Source organism: Gossypium hirsutum, chromosome D11, assembly GCF_007990345.1.
Source record: "Gossypium hirsutum isolate 1008001.06 chromosome D11, Gossypium_hirsutum_v2.1, whole genome shotgun sequence".
Classification (NCBI taxonomy): domain Eukaryota; kingdom Viridiplantae; phylum Streptophyta; class Magnoliopsida; order Malvales; family Malvaceae; genus Gossypium; species Gossypium hirsutum.
This window is the reverse complement of record NC_053447.1, coordinates 67,608,592-67,634,974: the sequence shown is the minus strand read 5'-3', so window position 1 is coordinate 67,634,974 and position 26,383 is coordinate 67,608,592. Positions and strand designations below refer to the sequence as shown.

Here is a 26,383-nt window from a genome sequence, read left to right as displayed (position 1 = left end):
TAAAAATAACCATTTACAAATTAATACCATGTTATCATTTTGTTACTTGGGGACAAAACGAAAACTAAAAGTGCAGTTTATCCTTGTTTTAAATATTAAAGATAATATGTTGTTAAAAGAAGAGAATAATTATAAGCTTTTCCCTCGGCGATGAACGAACTGGGATCTTGCAAAGTATCAACTTTCTCTTATATTTCTTTGATCTCATTCTCAACTTCCCAGCTTGGTGTAGCTCTGATCTGGAAACGTCAGACCATTTATTGTTTAGTTGTTCCTTGATGCGTAATTTTTGGTACTGTACTTTGTCGTTGTGGGGGATTGAAGGCTGTCTATCACCATCAATCCTTGGTTTTTTTGTTGAATGCAATGGCTGGATGTTTAAAGGTGATATTAAACAGTGGTGGCTCCTCTGCTGTGCAGCGGGGTTATGGTCGATATGACTGCCGCGTAACGATTTTACTTTTAATGCGAAACTTGTTCTGGTTGAAGAGACTCTCTTTCTTGCCAAGCTTAGAGCTCTTTTTTGGGTGAGAGCCTTATCAGGTGTTGAAATCCAAGAGGATAATTAGTGGAATTGGCTTTTACAGTGTATCTCATTCTCTGCCAAATAGTAACCTTTGAGGCTATTTTGTCTGTGAATTCACCCAAAATCACCACTGATCAATCTGCCATTCTAGAACTGAATTCTCATATAACTCATGATCCTTACAACCTCTTAATAATCAAATTGGTCTACTTCTACCTCTATTTATAACCGAATTGGTCTCACATACGGATCCACACACCACAAATCACCACTCTAAATTTATCAAGCATGAATATCGCAGGCACCATTTCATCTCAATTGGAAAATCTATCTTTCCTTGCGTGGCTCTAAATTCATGAAAACAGTTCCCATAGTTCTTTACCTATTGCGTTAACAAATTTGTATCGACTGAAATTTTTGAAGTTTGGGGTTAAAGACTTCAATGGAGAAATTCCATTGTCGTTTGGTCACATCGCTGAACTTCAAGTCTTATAGTTGCACATTAACAACTTCACTGGTCTTATCCATCTATTTGGGAAATTTGTCAAAACTAGAAAAGTTAAAATTGAGTGAGAATCAAATTTTTAATAGAATTCCAAATAGCTTATTCAAGTGCAAAAAGTTGAAGCTTTTATCCTTGTATATCAACAATTTAGAGGGAAGTATATATACCTACAGAAATCGAAATTTTAACTATGCTCAACACTTGGTATCTCGATGATAACAATCTCAAATGTAAGCAATTCATGGCTATTGTTTTATTCGTTCTTTCTTATTCAATTTCTATGAACAATTGTTTAAATATTGAAGCATGACTTTAAAACAATAACCATTAAGTTTAGCTCTAGCAAAGTTAAGAGTAAATATTTTTTTTCTATTTATGACAATTGACCATCTACCAATTAATTGATGTCAATTAAGCCAACTTCTTAGATAAGCTAATTGGAATAACCTGCTTAATAATATTCCTAAAAAATGTAAGATTTTCAATGCAACTCTTAATTGGTGTCAAAAACTCATAGTCACCTCCATAATCCCATAGTTGGCGAATAATAGAGTTAGATATCTCCTCATCCTTAATTTCTTTGTGAGATGTACGAATGAGCTAAAACTAAAGTGTTGGTTTATATATTTTTTAGTGCCACTGAAATTGTTAATGTGCAACTGTAAGACTCGAAACTCAGCAAAGTGACCAAACCATGATGGAATTTCTCTATTGAAGTTGTTGCCACCAAAGTTGAAAATTTTCAGCCAATGCAAATTTGTTAAGGCAATGGGTAAAGAGCCTTGGAAACTATTTTAATGAATGTTGAACCAATCAAGAAAAGATAGAAACTTTTTTCTGGAGGGCTTTGTCCAATATTTGGGAAGATGTAGTGGATGGTGTCTATTGGGCACTAGGAAATGGGAGAACGGTGAATTTCTCCGAAACTCAAGCTGCTTTTTCTGTGAATGGGGTAATCTTTTTGCTATGGCCCGCTGGAGACTTTTGACCAATAGAAATGCCTTTGTTTTCAATAGTGGCGTCGTGGGAACTATGGTATTAAGGAATGAGTGCTTTTCGTGGTCTCCGCGTATTATGGAGGTAAAGTTAAAGCAGATTTGAACAGCACTAATCAAGCGGAGTTGAATAATTTGGCACTTGTTAATTTATTAGAAAGGAAGATGAGTGCGTAATTTGTATATATATATAACAAGGAGTTTGAAAATAATTTTGAAAATAACCTCTATTTTTTTATATTACTAATTCATATTTAAAAATAAATTATAATTTAATAGGAATTTTGATTTTGAATTGACGAGAATACCATTTGTTTTCGTTCATATTATTAAATTTATATTTAAAAATAATTATAATATTTAATTTAGAATTATTGGTTAAAGAAAGTTGAAGCAAAATAAAACTTTTGATAATTATACAGTTAAAAAAATTATAATTGCTGACTGAGTTTAACTCAGTTGATATCGATATTATTGCTAATGCAAGAGGATGTATGTTCAAGCATGTTGAAGTGCATTTATAAGGGTTGGGGAAGCGTTATGGATAATTTTAGGCATTTTATCAAAATAAAATAAGTATAATTTAATAGAAGTTGTGATAATTACCCATCTAAAAATAATTACAATTATTAATTTAAAAACTTGTACTAATGTTAAAATTGAGTTATAACTTCAATAGAACCTTAAGAATAAAATATAGGGAAAAATTTTTGTGATAATTATCATTATTAAATTTTTTTTTTGACATAAACAAAAGTTATGTTAATTTTATTGATATAAAATAGAATTATTTTTTTAATAGAATTTTAAGTATATTAATTATCACTTAATTAATATTAGTTAATTAGTTATTATTTTGAATAATAAAGTAAAACGTCAAATTTCCAATAGAATTTCCAACACTTCACTTTATAATAATTGTAGGCTCCACACCTATAACCCCGAATTTCCACACCTACTCCCTTTCATAGCTATTATTACACTGATAGATTCATTTGGCAAAGCACACAGAAATTCCTTACGAAAGTCCTCTGTTTTTCCCTCATATACTTACTGTTTCTACTTTGTTTCTGAGGTATTGAGCCATCTGTTTTCTGATTTTGAACATTACATTCACATATATTTTTCTTCTCATACATCCTCATGTCGTCATTACTTTCGACTTCCTCATCCATTTCTAGAAAGAAATACGATGTTTTCTTGAGTTTTAGAGGTGAAGATACTCGCAAGAACTTTACGGATCATCTCTACGATGCTCTAAATAGAAATGGGATCGTCACTTTTAGAGATGATCCAAAGTTGGAAGCTGGTGAAGAGATCGCACCGGAACTCTTCAACGCAATTCAGCAATCATGGTGCTCGGTAATCGTTTTTTCGGAAACCTATGCCTTTTCAGGTTGGTGCTTGGAGGAGCTTGCGGAGATTGTTAAACAAAAAAATGACAAGGGTCATAAAGTATTTCCAATTTTCTACGATGTGGATCCCTCTGATTTAAGAAACAAAAGGAAAAGTTGAAGAAGCCTTCTCCAAACACGAAGAAAGATGCAAAGAAAATAAAGACGAGATCCAAAAGTGGCGAAATGCTTTGACTGAAGTGGCTAACATCAAGGGATGGCATTTACATAATAGGTATTTCTTTCTTTTCCTCTCTATTTCCTAGTTTTAATGACTAAAAAATTATTATTATTATTATTTTGGATTGCATGTTATTTTTTATAACTTTGTTTTTAATTGAGAATTATCATATTTTAGTTGTAACACTCTAAACTTGGTCTAGATGTTATGATTAGATCCGGAGATATTACTGTAAATTATATAAAAACCCTGAGTACATTAGTTTTACAAAACGTCGTTAACTTTCGTTACATAAAAATCCGATTTGTTTGTAAGCCTATCTTTCTTATCTGATTAATAAAATCGTCGTTTATACATAAGTATATTTTTAAAACATTTGAGTTTGCAGGGGAAAAATCTTATTTAAGTCCAGTTTTTAAAACACAGTTTAATATTTTTAAATCAACATTTCACATAACATATTGTAATCCCACCAAAAACAATAAAACAATTAAAATCATAAAGTAAAGTCCAATAATTTAAACAGTCCCAAAATGACCAAAGACAGACCAAATTTTTTAAAACACGTAAATTCCAAATTTTAAGTAAGTTAGAAGAAATCAAAATATTATAACCAAGCTTCAATCGCACCAGTCCGCCTAAGTCTGAGGGTTACTTGAAAGTGACAGTCAAACAGAGAGTGAGTTTTCGAAACCCAATGTGTAACATCACATACAAAATCATTTAGACATACATATATTAGAAACAGAGCTTATTAGAACATAATAGATGCAAATTTATAGTTCTACCCCCACCCGCTACACATCATCTCCGATCATCCCAAGGCACCATATATGACATTATATACTCATCCATCCCTACACACCATTTAGCGTCGGTATGACACTTTTCAAATTATTTGTAGTTGAGTTGCCAGTTTATTAAGCGATTTATCGCCGTTTACATAAATATGTATGGTTGTGCCACCAAATACGGTAGAAATATATCTGTTCACACTTCCTCCATATACACAATCCCATCCCCAAATGCACAAACATATAGTAATCATAGATGTCGGAAATGCATATGTCATACATGCTTAATATCAAACTCAAGTCATGCTTACCGTATATCAGATCATACATAGCATATTATAGATTTTACTTAATTTATAACATACGTTCGACCCAAATGATGTTTATGGCACTAGGGAAAATTCAAAATATTGGGCCCATACAGTCTCACACACGACCGTGTGGGCAACACGGGTCCAAATGGCCCAGACTTTGTGGCTAAATAATTTCTCACAGGGCCGTGTGGCGTCGACAGTGCAGTTTTTCAACTTTTGTCATTTGTTGTTTTTCGGGTCATTACACATCCGAATACGATTCCAAAAATGAGTAATCCCCCACCTAAATTGACAATTAACACAACCAATTTTAATAATGATTTGCGAAATCTAACAAAGAATTGACCACAACCGAGCTTATACAACCCTCCAAAAATACATCCACATACTTACCATTAAACGAACAGCTTCTATGCAAATCCTAAGTCGCTGGAGGAACACAAAACGCATCTTGAACTTCTCCTAAAACATAGTGGATTAATTAGATAACACAAAAAAATACAAATTTCGCACCATACAAACAAAATTCCGAAATCCCCAAATGCCCAACGAACAATTTCACAAAAGAACACAGTAAAAGATGATAGAACCTTACCGCTAAGGATTGGGGCCAACCAAATAGAAGCTACACCATAAAGAAGTAACAAAAGAACCGAAACAAGAAGGTAAAGAAGCCAACAACCTAAAATAAAAAGAATAAAACAATAAAAATAAGAACAAAATCCCTCTCAAATCTAATCCAACAACCTGCTAACTTACCATCGTTTTTTAAGAGTTTAAAACAAAACCCAATCCCACACCACCAACCAAAACAATTAACCTAGGTGATACGGGGTTGCGCGCGGACCAAGATCGAGTTGCCAAGTCACGAGAAACTCCTACGAAAACCCTAAACAATTAGATCTGAAACGAAACAGAAAATTAAAAGATTAGATTTTTTTGAATTTTCAGATCTGAAATAAAATCCCCAAAACAGTAAAGAATCAAATAGAGAATAGAAATAAGTGTTAATAAGGAATCTTGAAACCCTAGAAGAGATTGCGATTCTGCCCAATTGAACACCCAGATAGTTTTCCCCAAATTTCGGCAATCTAATTTCTCCCAAAAAGAGTATGGATGAATCGGCAAGAACCCTAGAAATTGGGGATTTTTGGGCTAATTCCTTAAGATAGAAAAAGGCTGAAAACACAATAAGAACAGAAAATAAATTAGATAAAGATTCGGCACAAGCAGAAATAAAGAAAGAATTGACAGTAAGCAATTAAAAGATAAGTCCTAAGAAGCCTTGAAATCCCGAAAGATCTCACAACTCCCTTCAAACGGCTCTAATCTCCCCTCCAAAGAATATCAATGGCAAGAAGAAGGTTGAAGATGGCTCCCACAATCAAAAAGATTGTTAAAACAACTTCTAAAGAAAACTCAAGAGAAAATCCTTGAAGAACTCAAAGAGAATTTTCACTCAAATCAAATCTGAAATTTTCAATGTAATTGTAATGTAATGTAGGGTGGCTGGCCAAGCCATATAAATAGGCCTTTCAAATGTTTTCCTAATTTAATTAGAACACTAAAACTAAAACTAAAAAAAACTCCTAATTATTTTAATATGGAAATTCGGCCAAGGGTCTTTTATTTGGGACTCTTGGACTGAATATAAAAATTTAAACTAAGTAAAATAAATAAATAAATAAATAAAATAAAACTTTACAACTTGGGCCACTTTGACAATTTGGCCTGATTTTCAACTAAGTATGGACGGATTTCTTGATTGGGCTGGGAATTTGCTTATTGGGCCTCGCCTTCAAGAATTTGGGCTTTTGTGACTCGTATCATTCCCCCCTTCCTCAAAAAGATTCGTCCTCGAATCTGAAAAATCAAATGAACTCGACTTTCCTCTATCGAACGGGACTAATGGCAATTGAGTCCACTGAAAAGAATAGCCATGAGATAGTAAATAGCAATGGAAACAAGCTTGTAGTCCAATCATAAGCATAACAGAACAGGTATAACGCATGTGAATGGACAGATTCAGATTACCATGCAAACAATCTAATTTACTCACCACTGCCTCGTCAAATATTTGAAACAAAGATGGACATGTTTTAAGGCATTCAGTCGTCTCACATTGTTCCCACAAACCATGAATAAATTGCGAGTAATAAATCAAATGGTAAACATAATCGTCACAAGTAGGTATTTGAAAAGATTCACATGGTTCACAGAGTTGCATAATCATACCATGCATTAATCGACGGTCTATAGATTCACTCACACATGCATTATCAAAAACAAGAATCTTTTTATCAACCATCAAAACAGATAGATCATCAATAAATAAAATAGGACAGTCAAGCACGTTTCGATCTAAGTGTTCATCAACACGATCTTTATCACTATCTGAGGAGTACAAAAGTGTTTCAAAGGTTTCAAGCATCTTACCTCGATAAGCAGAAGAATAAGGGTCGATTTTACCTTTTTCATTTAAAATAAACCTTCGCTCATCGGGGGCATAGTGTAGTCGAATCTTCGTTGTTGAGTTAACGTTTGTCAAATGGAACTCAAACTTCATGTACAACCACATAAACTGTTTAAGGCACGAATATAAATTGAAAACAAATTTGGAAAATTTCGTTACCTTATTCTCCAAAATAGATTTGGACAAATTCGAGGATTTTACACAAGGTAAATCAAGAGCATAACAAATCACGCTTCTTTTCGTAATGACTTTATCAACCACAATCGAAGAGTAACAATTAATCGGATCAAAATGAGGGGATCTTTTAAGAACTAAGTCACCAAAAGTTTTATCAATAATTTTCAAATCTGCACTGGACTCGGTTTCTAAAATTTCCATACCTCGCTTACTTTCGGGATCATGTGGTGTGATTTCATCTTTGCCTAAGTTGATCGTATGAAAGCGTCTTTCATTTGAGAGGTATTGAAGTTGAAAGTTATCTTTCGGTCCTTCGGGAACCTGAAAAGTAGCAACACAAGAAAAATTCATATCTTGGTTAGTGAAAACATTCCTCACTAGCCTTTCCTCGTCTTTTTCTTTTGTTTCTTTTTCTAACTCATTTTCTCTTCTTTCTTCAACTTCTTTTTCAATTTTCTTTTCTGTTTCACATTCCTTTTCACTCTCAATCTCTTTTTGCTCTTTTTCATTCTCTTTTTCTTTTTCCTCACTTGTTTTAACAACAGAATTTTTCAGTTTGATTTGGTCCTCATGGACTTGTTCCGGAGTGAGCGGCACTAAGGTGATTTTCCTTCCTTGATACTTGAAAGAATACCTATTGGTACGACCATCGTGAGTGACTTTTCGATCCAGTTGCCATGGTTCTCCTAGCAACAAATGGCAGGCTTGAATAGGCATTACGTCGCACACAACTTCGTCTTGATACTTACCGATAGAAAAGGCAATGCGCACTTGTTGAGTGACCCTAAATTGGCCTTCGTTGCTAAGCCCTTGTAGTTGATAAGGTTGTGGATGCTTGGTAGTGGTTAAGCAAAGCTTTTCCACCATCGTCGTGCTGGCTATGTTCGAGCAACTTTCACCATCAATAATAACTCTACAAAGCTTACCTTGTACATGGCAGCGAGTATGAAAGAGATGTTCTCGTTGCTGCTCACTCTTTGGTTTTGCCAAAGAAGGTTGCCCACGATCATGAAAATCATCATCCATTCTAGGGACACGTCGAGGGTCGCGCCTATGGGGCTGGTTATCCCTATCTTCCTTGATTGGATATCGATATTGAGGTTCTTGATTCAATCGTACCTCATTGATGGTAGCAGTTAAGGCTCGAAGAGCAGCAGCCTGTTCATCCAACTGTTGTTGGAATTTTTTAAATATGTCACTATTATTATCACCTGTAGACATTTTTTTTAAAACCTGCAAAACACTCAACACTCAAAAATAAAAGTTATCAAACCTCACCATTAATCACTCAAAAAGAAAAAATCAAATTCTCAATGAGGTCGAATTCAATCTTGTGAGTTCTTTATCAGAGTTTATATCAACCAATTAGAGAGTGTGAACCAAACTACCAAAGAATCCTAATTTGCACTAGGATGCCAAAAACTGACGAGACACCAATTGATTCATGTTGCACCGAGGAAGAAGTTGTGCACACGTTTAAATCCTACTAACACAAGAAACAAGAAGGTGTTAGATAACGTAAAGGAAGAATAAAGGTAACCAAATGAAAACCTACAGCTAAGAATCAATAAAAATTGCTGAAAATAGAAAACCCGAAAAACTGCGGAGTAACTTGACAACTTCGTTCGAGGTGTTCCCGATCTCAAAAAATCACAAAATTAAATCTCGAATGTCCTTAAATATTTAATTTTTGATCTGGAAAGTTTGGGCACCAAACTCAACCCGCTGAATTTTTTTTAAAATTTTTATTGGATTTCATCTTTTTTTCGATTTTTTGACTTTTTTGACTGATTTTTTTGCGGGAATAATTTTTTTATATTCAATCACAGTGCCACAAATATGTATGTAAAATTTCAGATCAATTTGACCACGTTTACCCACTCAAATAAATTTTTTTTGAAAGATTTTTCTGGGTAAAACTGCTGTTTTTACTTTAAAATATTGAGATCAGTTTAGAAATCAACCAAGAACACCCAAAACGCCCAAAATCTGATACCAAATGATACGGAGGCGCGCGGACCAAGATCGAGTTGCCAAGTCACGAGAAACTCCTACGAAAATCCTAAACAATTAGATCTGAAACGAAACAGAAAATTAAAAGATTAGATTTTTTTGAATTTTCAGATCTGAAATAAAATCCCCAAAACAGTAAAGAATCAAATAGAGAATAGAAATAAGTGTTAATAAGGAATCTTGAAACCCTAGAAGAGATTGCGATTCTGCCCAATTGAACACCCAGATAGTTTTCCCCAAATTTCGGCAATCTAATTTCTCCCAAAAAGAGTATGGATGAATCGGCAAGAACCCTAGAAATTGGGGATTTTGGGCTAATTCCTTAAGATAGAAAAAGGCTGAAAACACAATAAGAACAGAAAATAAATTAGATAAAGATTCGGCACAAGCAGAAATAAAGAAAGAATTGACAGTAAGCAATTAAAAGATAAGTCCTAAGAAGCCTTGAAATCCCGAAAGATCTCACAACTCCCTTCAAACGGCTCTAGTCTCCCCTCCAAAGAATATCAATGGCAAGAAGAAGGTTGAAGATGGCTCCCACAATCAAAAAGATTGTTAAAACAACTTCTAAAGAAAACTCAAGAGAAAATCCTTGAAGAACTCAAAGAGAATTTTCACTCAAATCAAATCTGAAATTTTCAATGTAATTGTAATGTAATGTAGGGTGGCTGGCCAAGCCATATAAATAGGCCTTTCAAATGTTTTCCTAATTTAATTAGAACACTAAAACTAAAACTAAAAAAAACTCCTAATTATTTTAATATGGAAATTCGGCCAAGGGTCTTTTATTTGGGACTCTTGGACTGAATATAAAAATTTAAACTAAGTAAAATAAATAAATAAATAAATAAAAATAAAACTTTACAACTTGGGCCACTTTGACAATTTGGCCTGATTTTCAACTAAGTATGGACAGATTTCTTGATTGGGCTGGGAATTTGCTTATTGGGCCTCGCCTTCAAGAATTTGGGCTTTTGTGACTCGTATCACTAGGTCTAACAAAAATAATTTAATTCCCCAAAATAAAAACATGACTTAAACCCAAGACCTCACAAACAACACTAAGACACTAAACCACTAATACAAATACTGATTGATGACAAAATTTAACAAATCTGAAGTGGGCGTTAGATCAACTAACGAGCAAGTTGTGTATTTTGATGCTATAACAGATCTTGCTGTCTTATTCTTGTTTTTGTTTGCTTCCAACTACATTATATTTCATGATTCACTTACCTAAAAATGAAAAAGTTCATTTGAAAGATAACATCAGAATTTAATTTCTTTGTAGGCATGAATCAAAGTTTATCGGAGACGTTGTTAAGAAGATTTCAGCAAAACTATGTCATACATATCTGATTGTTCATGATGAGTTGGTTGGAATTAGTTTACCTTTGGAGGAGTTGCATTCGAAAATAAACATTGGGGAAGACGATGTCCGCATTATAGGAATTTGTGGAATGGGTGGCATCGGTAAAACAACTCTTGCAAAAGTTGCTTACACTCAAATGTTACCTTATTTTGAAGGTAAATGCTTGCTGATATTCGAGAAGTTTCAAACAAACATGGACTTGTTTCTTTACAGAAACAACTCCTTTCTCAAATCTTGCCAGATGAATGCTTCAATTTTTTCTATGTTCATGAAGGGAATGCCATAATTAGCCGTAGGTTGTCCAGAAAAAAAGGTTCTTGTTGTTCTTGATGATGTTGATAATGTACAACACTTGAAATGCTTGGTTGGGAGGCATGATTGGTTCAGTTTAGGGAGTAGGATCATTGTAACAACAAGAGATGAACATTTGGTCATATCTTATCGAATCGATGATGTGTATAAGCCTACAACACTGAATCCCAACGAAGCACTTAGGCTTTTCAATTTGAAAGCTTTTGATAGTGATACAACGCCGAAATATGATTTCATTGAGCTTTCTAAACAAGTTGTACATTATGCTGATGGTCTCCCCTTAGCTCTTGAATTTTTGGGTTCATTTTTGTGCGGTAGAGATATAATTCAATGGAGAAGTGCAATCGAAAGACTTAAACAAGATTCTAACAAAGAAATTCTTGACACACTACGAATTAGCTTTGATGGATTGGAAGAAAGGGAGAAGAATATATTTCTAGATATAGCATGCTTTTTCAATGGGGAGGAGAAAGATTTGGTAATGAAAGTATTGGATGGATGTGAGTTTTTTCCAGATATTGGAATCGAAGTTCTCATTAAGAAATTTCTCATAGAAGCCAGTGATGACAACCAATATTTGCAGATGCATGCCTTGTTGCAAGAAATGGGAAGAAAAATTGTTGAAGAAAAATGTGTTGATGAACCTGGAAAACGTTGTAGATTGTGGAAGGAAAGGAATGTCTATCATGTCCTAACAAAAAACACGGTAAATCATTCAACAAAAATTACATACATATTTTTCTTTTTATCAATATATGATGTAAATCCAAAGCTTAGTTTAATTGGTTTACATATCAATCATTAAGTGACATTGAGTAGCTTTAAGATAATTTCCATTTGTTGAATATGAATATTAATAAGGATTTATAAAATAAGTGTTTAATTTGATTGATTTACTCTCATTAGAAAATGTTTTACTTTATTTCTGAAATAAAATTGAGTAAGGCTTAGTACAGTTGATTAATATAGCAGTCCATAAAAAAGTGACGTTCAATAGCATTGAGATAAATTCCTTTTGTTGATGGTAACTGTTAATAAGGATTTGTATAAATAAGCAATTAATTTGATTCTCTCATTGGAAATGTTTTACTTTAATTAAAACACTTTATTCTCTATTCTTGCTTTTTTAGGTTACAGAAATAATTGAAGGTATGATCATCGACAATCAAAGGTAAGAAAATATACATACACATTTATGATGTGTATTATTAATATTGTTATTGGTTTTTTTTAGTAAAAGTATCCAATAAAAATCAATGAAAATACCTTTAATGCTTACTATTTAATATTATATTTATGAAATTTATCTAGCAACGCATTAATCTTTCAAAAGAAACACAATAGAAATATATCATTGCTAATATTAAGTGCTTATATTTGATGCACGGATAGTATATCACAGAGAATAAGATTTTAATATGTCATCAAAAGTTTTTAAAAATAAAACCAGTTGATTTCGTTTTTAATGACGTGTTACTGTTTCGTTCAATAACAATAAATAGAATTATGCATTATCATTGCACTAATTTAAATCAAGATTTATTTCTAGTTTCTAAAGCTTTAAGTAATTCGAAGTCAAAAGTGAGTGTTTGATAGATATATATATGTCTAAATTGGGTATGTGTGATTTTTTTAAAAGGCCTTTTCATGTATTTAAAGAGTTCTTGAAGGATCATATATCAATGTTTATATTTGGACACATGTTAGATATAAGTATCGGATAAAAGTCCTTAAAAAATAGTATCGGAGAAACATAGCTTTTAGGTATTGAATGTTTTTGTATATTTGAATGCTCATTTTTTGTTTGCCCGTGGTTTTTAGGGAATCAAGCAAGATGCTCAATTTGAGTGACGATGTCTTCTCAAAGATGAAAAGATTGAGATTGCTCAGAGTGCTTTGCCTGTGATGATCTCAAATATCTTTCTGATGAGCTATGACTTTTAGATTTGACAGAATATCCTTTAAAATCATTGCCTTCAAGCTTTCAACCGGACAACCTTGTCGTACTTCTCTTACCATATAGTCGCATTGAACAACTTTGGAAGGGAAATAGAGTAAGAATTAAATTCATCTAATCCTTATGTTTTAGCTTATTTTAATATCAACAATCAATTTGTTTAATATTATAAACGGTTAAAATTTGAACAAGATAATAATTATAATAATAATAATAATAATAATGAGGTTTATTATGTTGTTTTCTCCTTTCTCTCTAATCTATTATTGTTTTCGACAGCCCTTGTATAAGTTGAAAATAATCAGCCTTAAAGGGTCCCAAAATCTCATCAAGACACCAAACTTCACAACAGCCCCATATCTCGAAGTTTTAATTAATATGGAAGGTTGTACTAGATTAGTAGATGTTCATCCATCACTTGGAGTGCTTAAGAGACTTAAACTTTTGAATATAAGAGATTGCAAAAGTCTTAGGAGTCTTCCAACCAAAATTGGAATGGAATCCCTTGAAACTTTAATTCTTTCGGGTTGCTCAAATCTTGCAAGGTTTCCAGAGATTGATGGGAAAATGGAACATCTAAAAACTCTTGATCTTTCTGATTGTTATAAAGTTGAATATTTGCCAGAGAGTTTGCATCAAGCAGAATCTTTGGAAGAGCTTGACTTGAGTAAAACAGCCATAAAAGAACCACCATCCTTCATTTCTCAATTGAAAAATCTTAAAGTTCTATATTTCGATGGATGCAAGGGTCCGTGTAAGTTAAAAAGAAATCTCCTTTCTCTTTTCAAGGTAAGCCAAAGAGGAAGGATGAATTCCATAGCTTCAATGCTACCTTCATTATCCTGTTTGACTTCATTAACAAGGTTGAAACTAAGGGGCTGCAATCTTGGTGAAGGAGATATTCCTAGTGCTATTTCTTGTCTGTCCTCTTTGGCATTTCTTGATCTTAGCGTTAACAATTTCAACAGAATACCAGCATCTCTTACTCGACTCTCCAAGCTAGAAGATCTTAGGTTGTCAAGTTGCGGCTTGTTCAATATGGGTGAAGGAGATATTCCTAGTGATATTTCTGGTCTATCCTCATTGAAAGTTCTTGATCTTAATAGTAACAATTTCACCAGCATAGCTGCGTCTCTTGCTCGTCTTTCCAATCTTCAATATCTTGGAGTGTGTAATTGCAGAGAGCTTGAATCGTTGCCTGTGCTTCTAGCAAGGAAGACAAGTGATTGGAAACATAATTGGTCTTACTTTATAGCCACTAACAGCTACAGATTGGCTGAGAACATGAGTGCAATAACATTGCTGAAAACACATATTAAGGTTGATTGATCTCTCTCTTCTTTTTCATGGTTTTAGTTACAGAACCAACGATATTTTATTTTGCAAATTCAAGAACGACTGATGTTTTAATTTGCAGGCATTTGCGAATTCAAGAAAAAGATTTGATGCTGTTTTACCTGGAAATGAAATCCCAGAATGGTTCAGCCAACAGAGAGGCGGCTCTGTAATCGAAATACCTTTGCCTCTCAATATTCAGAATGACAGTCAATGGATTGGAGTTGCTTTCTGCTGCATTCTCGGCGATGATGATGGTTCCGAGATAAAGGTTATCGGTGGTCCAACTTATATCCATTCTAGATATTCTGGACAATCTAGTAGTAATGGATCTGTTTTTCAAGTTAAAAATAGTCGAATGGTCGATTCCAGTTTCCTTAATTTTTGTGGACGACGCATAACGAAGGACCACCTTTTTCTTCGATATTTTTCGCCATTATCATTAAAGGATAAATGTGAAACCAAGAATTTATCGCTTGAGATGTCTTTCCAATCTTCTCCAAAAAGGTATCCTTCTGTTAAGGTGAAGAAGTGTGGTGTTAGAATAATGTATGAGAAAGATTTGGAAGAAACAGAAGAGCTGCAGTGCCATACCATTCAGTCTTCTCCAAACTTGGAACATATCCATCATCACTCTACTGAAAACGATGGATCCGCAGGCAGCACTTCCCTTGTAAAACGAAAACGTGATATCGACGTGGAAACAGAGGAAGAAGGGCCGCACCCTAAAAGGATTCAAAACTTTTTGAATTTTATAACGGGCCAATCTGGGAAGAAGCAATAATTGTGTAAACTACTTCACTAGCCCTTTCGTACAAATTGATTTTTTCTCCTGTTTAGTTAAGTTTATCTGTTATTGTTTGATTTATGGTTGAAATATTTGATACAGCGACTTTTACAATTGAGGATTCCAACTCCAACAAGAACAAGGGGGCTTCGAGGGCTTATGCGAAACACTCTATGGCGGATGTGGCGGTGATGGTGGAAGATGATAGACCAGAGGAGTCACCAGTCTACGGACCAAGGATGCTTGTGGAGAGAAAGTTAAGGCTTAATTTTAGGGATCCTTGGAAGCCAGGCAACGCTAATTCGGGGGTTTTTGATTGGGGATTCTAGATTTAAAGTTCTTGATTCTGTCAATGATATTGGGGAATGATGGGAGGAAATAAGGGAGATAATTCTGGAAGCTAATAAAAAAGGAAAGGGTGTCTTCGTTGAGGCTTGAGGTAGTGGGGAAGGTTGGACCACTGACCCAATTCGTTTGAAGCAGGGGTCTGTAGCTAAAGTGGGCCAAGGGAGTGGTAAAGGGGTTATTGTTTATATTAAAATAATACACCAAAAATATATAAGAATTTAGAATAGCGGTGTTTGCAAGTGTACGGGTCAAAGTGTAATATAGTTAGTATAACAAAATATTTGGAAGTATTCCGAAGATCGTACCTAACAGAGAATGGAATAAATCTACGAAATCCTTTTTACAATAATAAGTCTAAGAAGTAGTAATTAATCTCTATATTACGATAAATCATAAAATAGATTAATGAGAGAATTTAAATAAGAAAAATAACAATCCACTAAAATTAATAAATTAATCAGGAAGATTAACTCGCTTCAAGATTTGTAATAAACTTTGGATTAGGGATTTAGGATGGATTAGCTATTGATAGTCAATTATTACCTCCCAACCTCTAACTAATTAATCGATTGGTTTATACCCGTTTATCTCCTGAACTCGTCTAGCCTATGATAACTTCCTAGGGTCGTCAAACCTAGTCATTTAAGAACACGTGGGTTTGAGTCCTAACTCGATTGGCATCAGTATTGTTGCTAGTGCGCTGAAGTGCATTATCCTCCTATTTAAGGGTGAGGGAGGGACTATGAATAGTTTTAGATATTCTATCAAAAAGAACAAATATGATAGGAACGTATAATAATGTTTCAAATAATAATAATAATTAGAAAACAAATGACATGAAACCGATTTGACATGTAACAAATATTATTATAATATTAAACGAGCCATTTTTTACTAATCCAAACCTATTATTCAAACTCTTTTTCGAAAATGACATGAAATAAAAGAATGGGACAAAATTTCTAAAAGTAAAAGTATATTAAAATAATTAAAATGCTACTACCATTAATAACAGCCGCATATCTCAAAGTTCTGATTATGGAAGGTTGTACTAGATTAGTAGATGTCCATCCGTCACTTGGACTGCTTAAGAGACTTAAACTTTTAGATTTAAGAAACTGCAAAAGTCTTAGGAGTCTTCCAACCAAAATTGGAGTGGAATCCATTGAAACTTTAATTTTTTTCAGGTTGCTCAAATCTTGCCAGGGTTTCAGAGATTTATGGGAAAATGGAACATCTAAAAACTCTTGATCTTTTTGGTTGTTATAAAGTTGAATATTTGCCAGAGAATTTGTAGCAGACGGAATCTTTGGAAAAGCTTGACTTGAGTGAAACAACCATAAAAGAACCATCATCCTTCATTTCTCAATTGAAAAATCTTAAAAGTTTTTTCTTTTCATAGATGCAAGGGTCCGTCTAAGTTAAAAAGAAATCACATTTCTCTTTTCAAGGTAAGCCAAAGAGGAAGGATGAATTCCACAGCTCCTATGCGACCCTCATTATCCTGTTTGAGTTCATTAACAAACTTTAAACTAAGGGATTGCAATCTTGGTGAAGGAGATATTCCTAGTACTATTTCTTGCCTATCCTCTTTTGACAGATCTTGATCTTAGCGGTAACAATTTCAACAACATACTGACATCTCTTACTCAACTCTCCAAGCTTGAAGATAAGTTGTCAAATTGCAACCTGTGCAGTATGGTGAAAGAGATATTCCTAGTGATATTTCTGGTCTATCCTCATTGAGATATCTTGTTCTTAGTGGTAACAATTTCACGAGCTACCTGCGTCTCTTACTCATCTTTTTCTTCAATATCTTGGAATGTCAAATTGCAGTGAGCTTAAATCGTTAAATGTGCTTCTAACAAGGATGACAACAGATTGGAAACATAATTGGGCTTACTTTATGCCCAGTAACAGCCGCAGATTGGAAGAGAACATTGGTGCAATAACATTGCTGAAAACAATATTAAGGTTGATTGATCTCTCTCTTTCTTTTCATGGTTTTAGTTACAGAACCACCGATATTGTTGAAAGTTGGCAACGATGCAGCAGCATGTATACAGCATGCAAATGTCCATGGTGTATTTCGGTCATTGAACTTTTGTAACATGTGACTTATGTTTGATATGATTGTAACTTTTTGTTTTGCTGAGGTTCAGCCATGTACTTGGCAGATTTAGTAGGTTTTAGGTTATCATTAAGTTGATTTTACAGCTTGGTTACTTACACAAACAATGCTTATTTTCTTCCAATGTAATAGAACTATTTATGTATATGTCATGTTACTTATTCAAGTAATGAGATAAGTCATCTTCTTCTCTCAATCCAACATATGGTTTTTGCTTCTATTTTTCATCTTTCAGACACAAATTCTTTGTTTTGATTCTTATTTAATGATTTTAACCCAACAAATGGTATCAAGAGCCTATCATCTTTTAGGGCCTTATGTTGTAAGCTATTCCTTGAGTGACTCGTGCTTGAAAGAAAAGAAACAGAAGCTGTTTTTGTTAGCTTGTTTTAGTTGCTGTAGAAGAACGAGTTTCTCACCACTACCACCACTTGTCTTTGCTGGTGAAAACTACAACATTTAGGTTGTGAAAATGAAGACATATTTGTAGGCTCATGATTTGTGGAGTGTTGTTCTAGCTGACACAGAGCCACCACCTTTGAGAGCTAATCCAATCATAGCTCAAATTAGGCAGCACAATAAGGACTGTGCCAAAAAGTATAAGGCTATGTCATGCCTTCAAAATAAAGTTTCAGATGTGATCTTCACAAGGATAATGGCTTGTGACACTCTAAAACAGGCCTGGGACAAACTCAAGGAAGAGTTTGAAGGGTCAAACAAGACCAAGTAGCAGCAATTGATAAACCTAAGGAGAGACTTCGAGAATCTGAAGATGAAAGAGTTTGAAACCATTAAGTAGTATGCTGACAGGATTATGGCTACAGCCAACAACATAAGGCTTCTTGGGGATGAGTTTAGTGACAAAAGGATAGTTGAAAAAGTCATTACAACTCTTCCAGAGAAGTATGAGTCAAAAATCTCTTCTTTGGAGGACTCTAGGGACCTATCAGCTATACCCTTGACAGAGCTGACAAATGCTCTCTATGCACAAGAGTAAAGAAGAGCAAACAAAATAGAGGAGCATTCTGAAGGAGCCTTTCAAGCTAGAAGTAGAGAAAGCTCAAACTCGAGCACAAGAAACAATGGCAAAAGGCCTTGGTCAGAAAAGAAAGAAAAAGGAAAAAATGATGCTACTAAAAGGAAGTTTCCACCATGCACTCACAGCAAAAAGTCCACTCACTGAGAAAAGTATTGCTAGTACAGCAAAAAGTTCCCATAGTTCTTTACCTATTGCGTTAACAAATTTGTATCGACTGAAATTTTTGAAGTTTGGGGACAACGACTTCAATGGAGAAATTCCATTGTGGTTTGATCACATCGCTGAACTTCAAGTCTTATAGTTGCACATTAACAACTTCACTGGTCTTATCCATCTATTTTGGGAAATTGAGTGAGAATCAAATTTTTAATAGAATTCCAAATAGCTTATTCAAGTGCAAAACGTTGAAGTTTCTAACCTTGTATATCAACAATTTAGAGGGAAGTATATATACCTACAGAAATCGAAATTTTAACTATGCTCAACACTTGGTATCTCGATGATAACAACCTCAAAAGTAAGCAATTCATGGTTATTGTTTTATTCGTTCATTCTTATTCAATTTCTATGAATAATTGTTTAAATATTGAAGCATGACTTTAAAACAATAACCATTAAGTTCAGTTCTAGCAAAGTTAGAGTAAATATATATATTTTTATTTATGACAATTAAGCCAACTTCTTAGATAAGCTAATTGGAATAACCTGCTTTAATAATATTCCTAAAAAAATGTAAGATTTTCAATGCAACTCTTAATTGGTGTCAAAAACTCATAGTCAGCTCCACAATCCTATAGTTGGCGAATAATAGAGTTAGATATCTCCTCATCCTTAATTTCTTTGTGGGATGTATGAATGAGCTAAAACTAAAGTGTTGGTTTATATATTTTTTAGTGCCACTGAAATTGTTAATGTGCAACTGTAAGACTCGAAACTCAGCAAAGTGACCAAACCATGATGGAATTTCTCTATTGAAGTTGTTGCCTCCAAAGTTGAAAATTTTCAGCCAATGCAAATTTGTTAAGGCAATGGGTAAAGAGCCTTGGAAACTATTTTAATGAATGTTGAATCAATCAAGAAAAGATAGAAACTTTTTTCTGGAGGGCTTTGTCCAATATTTGGGAAGATGTAGTGGATGGTGTCTATTGGGCACTAGGAAATGGGAGAACAGTGAATTTCTCCGAAACTCAAGCAGCTTTTTCTGTGAATGGGGTAATCTTTTTGCTATGGCCTGCTGGAAACTTTTGACTAATAGAAATGCCTTTGTTTGCAATAGTGGCGTCGTGGGAACTATAGTATTGAGTGCTTTTCGGGGTCTCCGCGTATTATGGAGGTAAAGTTAAAGCAGATTTGAACAGCACTAATCAAGCGGAGTTGAATAATTTGGCACTTGTTAATTTATTAGAAAGGAAGATGAGTGCGTAATTTGTATATATATATATATATAACAAGGAGTTTGAAAATAATTTTGAAAATAACCTCTATTTTTTCTTTATATTATTAAATTCATATTTAAAAAATAAATTATAATTTAATAGGAATTTTAATTTTAACAAAGAAAAAGTTGAAGAAGCCTTCACCAAACACGAAGAAAGGTACAAGGAAGATAAAAGATAAGATCAAATGGTGGTGAAATGCTATGACACGTAAAACACAATTTTAATATTTAATTTGTAATATATATTATATATATAACGAGTTTGAAAAAAATATTTATTTTTATATATTACTAAATTTAAAATTATCATTATAATTATCACTTAATTATTATTAGAGTTTATTGTGCTCAGTTTTTTATATATATTTGAGGGAGGAAAATGGGGTTGCTTAAGATTGAACCTAAACTCTTGTACCTACAAAACTAAGCTTTTGTAAATAGGCCAAGAGGTTGCTGGCAAATATGTTAAGTAGTTTTTATTTTGAGTAATATTACATTGCATTAGCTACATAAATGAAAACTATATTATATATTGAATATGTTAAAAATGATTTAATTATTATTTAAAAATTTTCTATTATAATAATATTTGTTTGAATTAATAAATTAATATATTTTACATATATTCAATAATTTAAATAAAAATATTATTTTATACTAATTACTTCAATTAAAAGTCTAATATTTAAAAAAATTAATCAAATATTAAATGCGTAAAATCACATATGTAACATAAGCTACTGATTATAAAGTAGGTATGATAATATAAAAAAACAAGTAAAACACAAACCGTCCAACACGTTACTTGATAACAATTGTAAGATCTATTTTCGTGTTGTTAAGTTTTATATTTTTTTCAATTATTTAATAGGTGTGTTTATGCATATAATATTAGTTTTACAAGTGGTTTTAGAGATGATTTTATTGTTGTCCTCTCTAGTTTGGTGAATGCTCGATTCTTTTGTCAATTTTTGCTCATCACTTTGGACCATCCGAGCTTGATTTCTTTATCGTATTTAGTATTTGCAATTACTTCAAATATGTCGTACTTGAGTTGTGACAAAACTAATTGTTAACGTGCCATGATGTTCTATTGATGTTAAGGCTAAAGCCTTTATTGTGATAGAATTTACTATTCATCATCTACTATGAGTATTTATTATTTTCTTTCGCCTCAATTATATGGTTCTGAATAAATTAATGAATTTAATTTTCAGAAAAATTGTAGGCTGCATTTTGTGAACTCTCACCTTCTTGGAGTCTTCCCGGAAAGAGCATCTATGACCCCGAATTTCCACACCTACTCCGTTTCATAGATATTATTATACTGATAGATTCACCTACTCCCTTTGTTCTTCCCTCGAAATTTCATCTGTTTTTCTCCGCTCATGCTCATATACTTATTGTTTCGGAGGTATTGAGCGACTGATTTTGAACACTACATCCACATAGTTTTCTTCTCATACATCCTCATGTCGTCGTTACTTTCGACTTCCTCATCCATTTCTAGAAAGAAATACGATGTGTTCTTGAGTTTTAGAGGTGAAGATACTCGCAAGAATTTTACGGATCATCTCTACGATGCTCTAAATAGAACTGGGATCGTCACTTTTAGAGATGATCCAAAGTTGGAAACTGGTGAAGAGATCGCACCGGAACTCTTCAACGCAATTCAACAATCATGGTGCTCGGTAATCGTTTTTTCCGAGACATATGCCTTTTCAGGTTGGTGCTTGGAGGAGCTTGCGGAGATTGTTAAACAAAAAAATGACAAGGGTCATAAAGTATTTCCAATTTTCTACCATGTTGATCCATCCGATTTAAGAAAACAAAAAGAAAAAGTTGAAGAAGCCTTTGCCAAACACGAAGAAAGATACAAGGAAGATAAAGACAAGATCCAAAAGTGGCGAAATGCTTTGACTGAAGTGGCTAACATCAAGGGATGGCATTTAAATAATAGGTATTTCTTTCTTATCTTCTCTATTTCCTAATTTTAATGACTAAAAAATTGTTTTTTTTATTGGATTGCATGTTATTTTTATAATTTTGTGTTTAATTGAGAATTCTCATATTTCAACTAACGAGCAAATTGTGTATTTTGATTAGAGGTGTCCATGGGCCGGGTCGACGGCCCACCCCAAATATGGGAGGGTTCGGGTAAAAATATATGCCCAAATTATGGTTTTGGACAAAAAAGAGGCCCGCTTAGAAAACGGGCCGGGCATCGGGCACCACATTTTTTGCCTGAGCTCGGCCCGGCCCGAATATAATAAATTTATATTTTTTTAATTTTTTAATTTTAAAATACTTTTTTATTTTTAAAATAAATTTTTCGTGTTTATTAAAAAATGGGCCGGGCCAGGCCAGACTCAGGCTTAGGAATTTTTTCTCGGGCCAGGCCTAGACAAAATTTCAGGCCCATATTTTGGGCCGGACCCAGGCCTAGGACGCTGGCCGAATTTTTTTGGGCCCGACCCGTCCCGGCCCATGGACACCTCTAATTTTGATGCTATAATATATCTTACTGTCTTATTCATACTTTTTGTTTACTTCCAACCATATTATACTTCATGATTCACTAAACTAAAAATGAAAAAGTGCATATCGGATTTTAATTTCATTGTAGGCACGAATTAGAGTTTATTAGAGACGTTGTTCAGAAGATATCAACAAAATTATGTCAGACATATCCAGTTGTTCATGATGAGTTGGTTGGAATTAGTTTACATTTGGAGGAGTTGTATTCGAAAATAAATATTGGGGAAGACGATTTCCGCATTATAGGAATTTGCGGAATGGGTGGATCGGTAAAACAACTCTTGCAAGGGTTGCTTACACTCAAATGTTAGCTCATTTTCAAGGTAAATGCTTTCTTGCTGATATTCGAGAAGTTTCAAACAAACATGGACTTGTTTCTTTACAGAAACAACTTCTTTCGCAAATCTTTCTGGATGAATGCTTCAATTTTTTCAATGTTCATGATGGCAATGCCATAATTAGCCACAGGTTGTCCAGTAAAAAGGTTCTTCTTGTTCTTGATGATGTTGATAAGATACAACACTTGAAATGCTTGGTTGGAAGGCGTGATTGGTTCAATTTAGGGAGTAGGATCATTGTAACAACAAGAGATGAGCATTTGCTCCGATCTTATCGAATCAATGATGTGTATAAGCCTACAATATTGAATCCCAACGATGCACTAAGGCTTTTCAATTTGAAAGCTTTTGGCGGTGATACAACGCCGAAAGTTGATTTCATTGAGCTTTCTGAACATGTTGTACATTATGCTGGTGGTCTTCCCTTAGCTCTTGAAGTTTTGGGTTCATTTTTGTGTGGTAGAGATATAGTTCAATGGAGAAGTGCAATCGAAAGACTTAAACAAGATTCTAACAAAAAAATTCTTGACACACTAAGAATTAGCTTTGATGGATTGGAAGAAAGGGAGAAGAATATATTTCTAGATATAGCATGCTTTTTCAATGTGTTTAGCGTATCAAATTGTGATGATCATCTCAAATATCTTTCTAATGAACTACGGCTTTTAGATTGGACTGAATGCCCTTTAAAATTTTTGCCTTCAAACTTCCACCCAGATAATCTTGTTGCACTTCTTTTACCATATAGTCATATTGAACAACTATGGAAGGGGAATAGAGTAAGAACTAACTCATCTTATCCTTGTGTTTTAGTTTATTTTTATATAAATGATTAAACTTTGATTAAGGTAAAAAAAAAACCAAAAATTAGCATTATTATGTCTTCGGCCTAATTTATTATTGTCTTCAACAGCCCTTGTTTAAGTTGAAAATGATCAACCTCAAAGGGTCACAAAACCTGATCAAGACACCTGACTTCACAACAGCACCAAAACTTGAAGCTTTGATTATGGAAGGTTGTACCAGATTAGTAGATGTCCATCCATCAATGGGAGTGCTTAAGAGCCTTAAACTTTTGAATTTAAGAGACTGCAAAAGTCTTAGGAGTCTTCCAACCAAAATTGGAATGGAATCTCTTGAAACATTAATTCTTGCAGGCTGCTCAAATCTTGAAAGGTTTCCAGAGATTGATGGGAAAATGGAACATCTAAAAACTCTTCATCTTTCTGGTTGTTTCAAAGTTGAATATTTACCAGAGAATTTGCAGCAAGCAGAATCTTTGGAAGAGCTTGACTTGAGCGAAACAGCCATAAAAGAACCACCATCCTTCATTTCTCAATTGAAAAATCTTAAAAGTTTTGTCTTTCAGTGGATGCAAGGGACCCTCATATAAGTCACGATCAAATTTGCCTTTTCTTTTCAAGGTAATCCAAGGAAGAAGGACGAATCCCATAGCTCCGATGTTGCCTTTGTTGTCAGGTTTGAGTTCATTAAGAAAGCTAAATCTAAGGGACTGCAATCTTTGTAAAGGAGATATTCCACGTGATATTTCTGGTCTATCCTCTTTGATACATCTTGATCTTAGTGGTAACAATTTCATCAGCATACCTGCATCTCTTACTCAGCTCTCGAAGCTTTCGTTTCTTGATTTGTCAAATTGCAACATGTGCACACTTGGTGAAGCAGATATTCATGGTCTATCCTCTTTGAGTTATCTTTATCTTAGGGGTAACAATTTCATCACCATTCCTTTGGCTCTTACTCAACTTAGCAGGCTTAATTTCCTTCGATTATCAAATTGCAAGATGCTTAAATCGTTGCCTCAGCTTCTAACAAGTATAGCAGATGTGCGTATAGATGATTGCTCTTCACTTGAAGTAGTTGCAAGTCCATCAAAAGTATGCAATTCAGTGAATTCGGGTTTCATTAAAGCCATTAACTGCTTCAAATTGGCTGAAAATATCAATGCATTAACACTGCTGAAAAAACATCTTAAGGTCGATTAATCTCTATTTTCTCCCTTGCAAAATCTCATACTTGAGAATTTATGGTTTTAGTTACCAAACGACTTGTGTTTTATTTTGCAGGCATTCGCAAATTCAAGAAAAAAGTTTGCTATTATGATACCCGGAAGTAAAATCCCAGAATGGTTTAGCCAACAAAAAAACGACTCTTCAATTAAGATACCCCTTCGGAAAGATAGTCAATGGATTGGAGTTGCTTCTTGCTGCATTTTTATCAATAATGATGCTTCAAGGGATGACGAGGATATCAGTTGTAGTACATTTATCTATTGCAGAAATTCTGAACAAGCCAGCTGTGATGGATCTATTTTTCGAGGTAGAAATCGTAGACAGATTGAGGGGATCCGCCTCTTGGTGGGTAAAGGATATAACGAGCCCATAATGAAAGATCACCTTTTTCTTCGTTATTGGTCGCGTGATAGCCTATATTCAATTTCCATCGAGGACAAATATGGTCATTGTGAAAACAATAATTTATGGGCAACAGATTGCTTAGATCAGAAATGGGATGAGCTTGAGGTGTCTTTCGCACATCCATTTGAAGGCAGTGCTAAGGTGAAGAAGTGTGGTGTTAGAATAGTGCATGAGAAAGATTTGGAAGAAATAAAAGAGTTGCAGTGCCATACCACTCAATCCTCTCCAAATTTTGAACACATCCATCAACACTCTGCTCACAACGATGGATCAACAGATAGCACTTCTCACATAAAACGAAAAGCTAATATCTACGATGAAGCGGAGGAAGAAGGGCCGCAACCAAAACGGATGCAGAAATTTTTCAATTTTATGGTGCGCCAACAGGGGAAGAAGCATTAACTGTGGTAAATTACTTAACCAACAACCTATTGATTTTTTTTTTTTACACATTTGTAGCTTTTATTTCATTTAAAGGAATCATTCTAAATTTATTTACTAACGAGATATATGCTTCTATTATATATCAAAAAGTTTTAAAATCTTTATTCATACTCATATTGAACATGAGTGCATTTTCTATGCATATTGCAAATATTGAGAACATAGGTTTTTATACCATTAAAAATTTGTCACTTAATTCATTCGTAATTCATAAAATGTCTACATTCATATTAGTTTCATTTTTTTATTAAATTTTTATTTTCATTATATATATATTCACTTACATCTATATTTTATTGGTAAGCTGAAGTAAACATAATCAATTTGTGACAAAAATACGGAGAAAAAAGAATATCTTCCATAACAAAGCACGTAATAAAAATGTGAAAATCCTCAAATGAGGATTAGATTCTAATTTCACTTGAGTTAAAAATCATCATTTTTATTTGAGATCTATTTATGTGTTCAATTTAATATATCAAAATTGTTTTTATATATTTGAAAGATTAAAATTTGATATAGATTATGTTAATA

At 33.7% G+C, this 26,383-nt stretch overlaps 2 protein-coding genes and 1 pseudogene across 5 annotated transcripts; all 3 read left to right on the top strand.

Annotated features, from left to right (window-relative positions):
- Positions 1–3,037: 3,037 nt before the first annotated feature.
- Positions 3,038–11,725, top strand: LOC121223466 (disease resistance protein RPV1-like; annotated as a pseudogene).
- On the top strand, positions 11,077–15,778 carry LOC107935682 (TMV resistance protein N-like). Its single transcript, XM_041104418.1, has 7 exons — positions 11,077–11,087; positions 11,132–11,762; positions 12,187–12,227; positions 12,878–12,947; positions 13,293–14,333; positions 14,431–15,136; positions 15,238–15,778. Exons 1-6 carry the CDS (start codon positions 11,077–11,079, stop codon positions 15,130–15,132), a joined length of 2,496 nt encoding a protein of 831 aa, XP_040960352.1. The 3' UTR covers positions 15,133–15,136; positions 15,238–15,778.
- Positions 15,779–21,367: 5,589 nt separating this feature from the next.
- On the top strand, positions 21,368–25,957 carry LOC121223465 (disease resistance protein RPV1-like). 4 transcript variants are annotated; one of them, XR_005920798.1, is made up of 4 exons: positions 21,368–22,051; positions 22,718–23,746; positions 23,881–24,964; positions 25,055–25,957. XR_005920798.1 is itself a non-coding variant. In XM_041104957.1 (3 exons), exons 2-3 carry the CDS (start codon positions 24,428–24,430, stop codon positions 25,805–25,807), a joined length of 1,290 nt encoding a protein of 429 aa, XP_040960891.1. In that variant the 5' UTR covers positions 22,948–23,746; positions 23,881–24,427; the 3' UTR covers positions 25,808–25,957. The 4 variants fall into 4 exon arrangements, 2 of the variants coding, with proteins under 2 accessions (XP_040960892.1, XP_040960891.1); XR_005920799.1 differs by lacking the exon at positions 22,718–23,746 and having other exon boundaries at positions 21,380–22,051; XM_041104957.1 differs by lacking the exon at positions 21,368–22,051 and having other exon boundaries at positions 22,948–23,746.
- The last annotated feature ends 426 nt before the right edge of the window (positions 25,958–26,383 follow it).

Coding starts and splice junctions, on each gene's coding strand:
- LOC107935682 (XM_041104418.1), top strand. Junction 11,763..12,186: donor ATGTCCTAACAAAAAACACG/GTAAATCATTCA, acceptor TTGCTTTTTTAG/GTTACAGAAATAATTGAAGG. Junction 14,334..14,430: donor TGCTGAAAACACATATTAAG/GTTGATTGATCT, acceptor TTTAATTTGCAG/GCATTTGCGAATTCAAGAAA.
- LOC121223465 (XM_041104957.1), top strand. CDS start 24,428: ATGTTGCCTTTGTTGTCAGGTTTGAGTTCATTAAGAAAGCTAAATCTA. Junction 24,965..25,054: donor TGCTGAAAAAACATCTTAAG/GTCGATTAATCT, acceptor TTTATTTTGCAG/GCATTCGCAAATTCAAGAAA.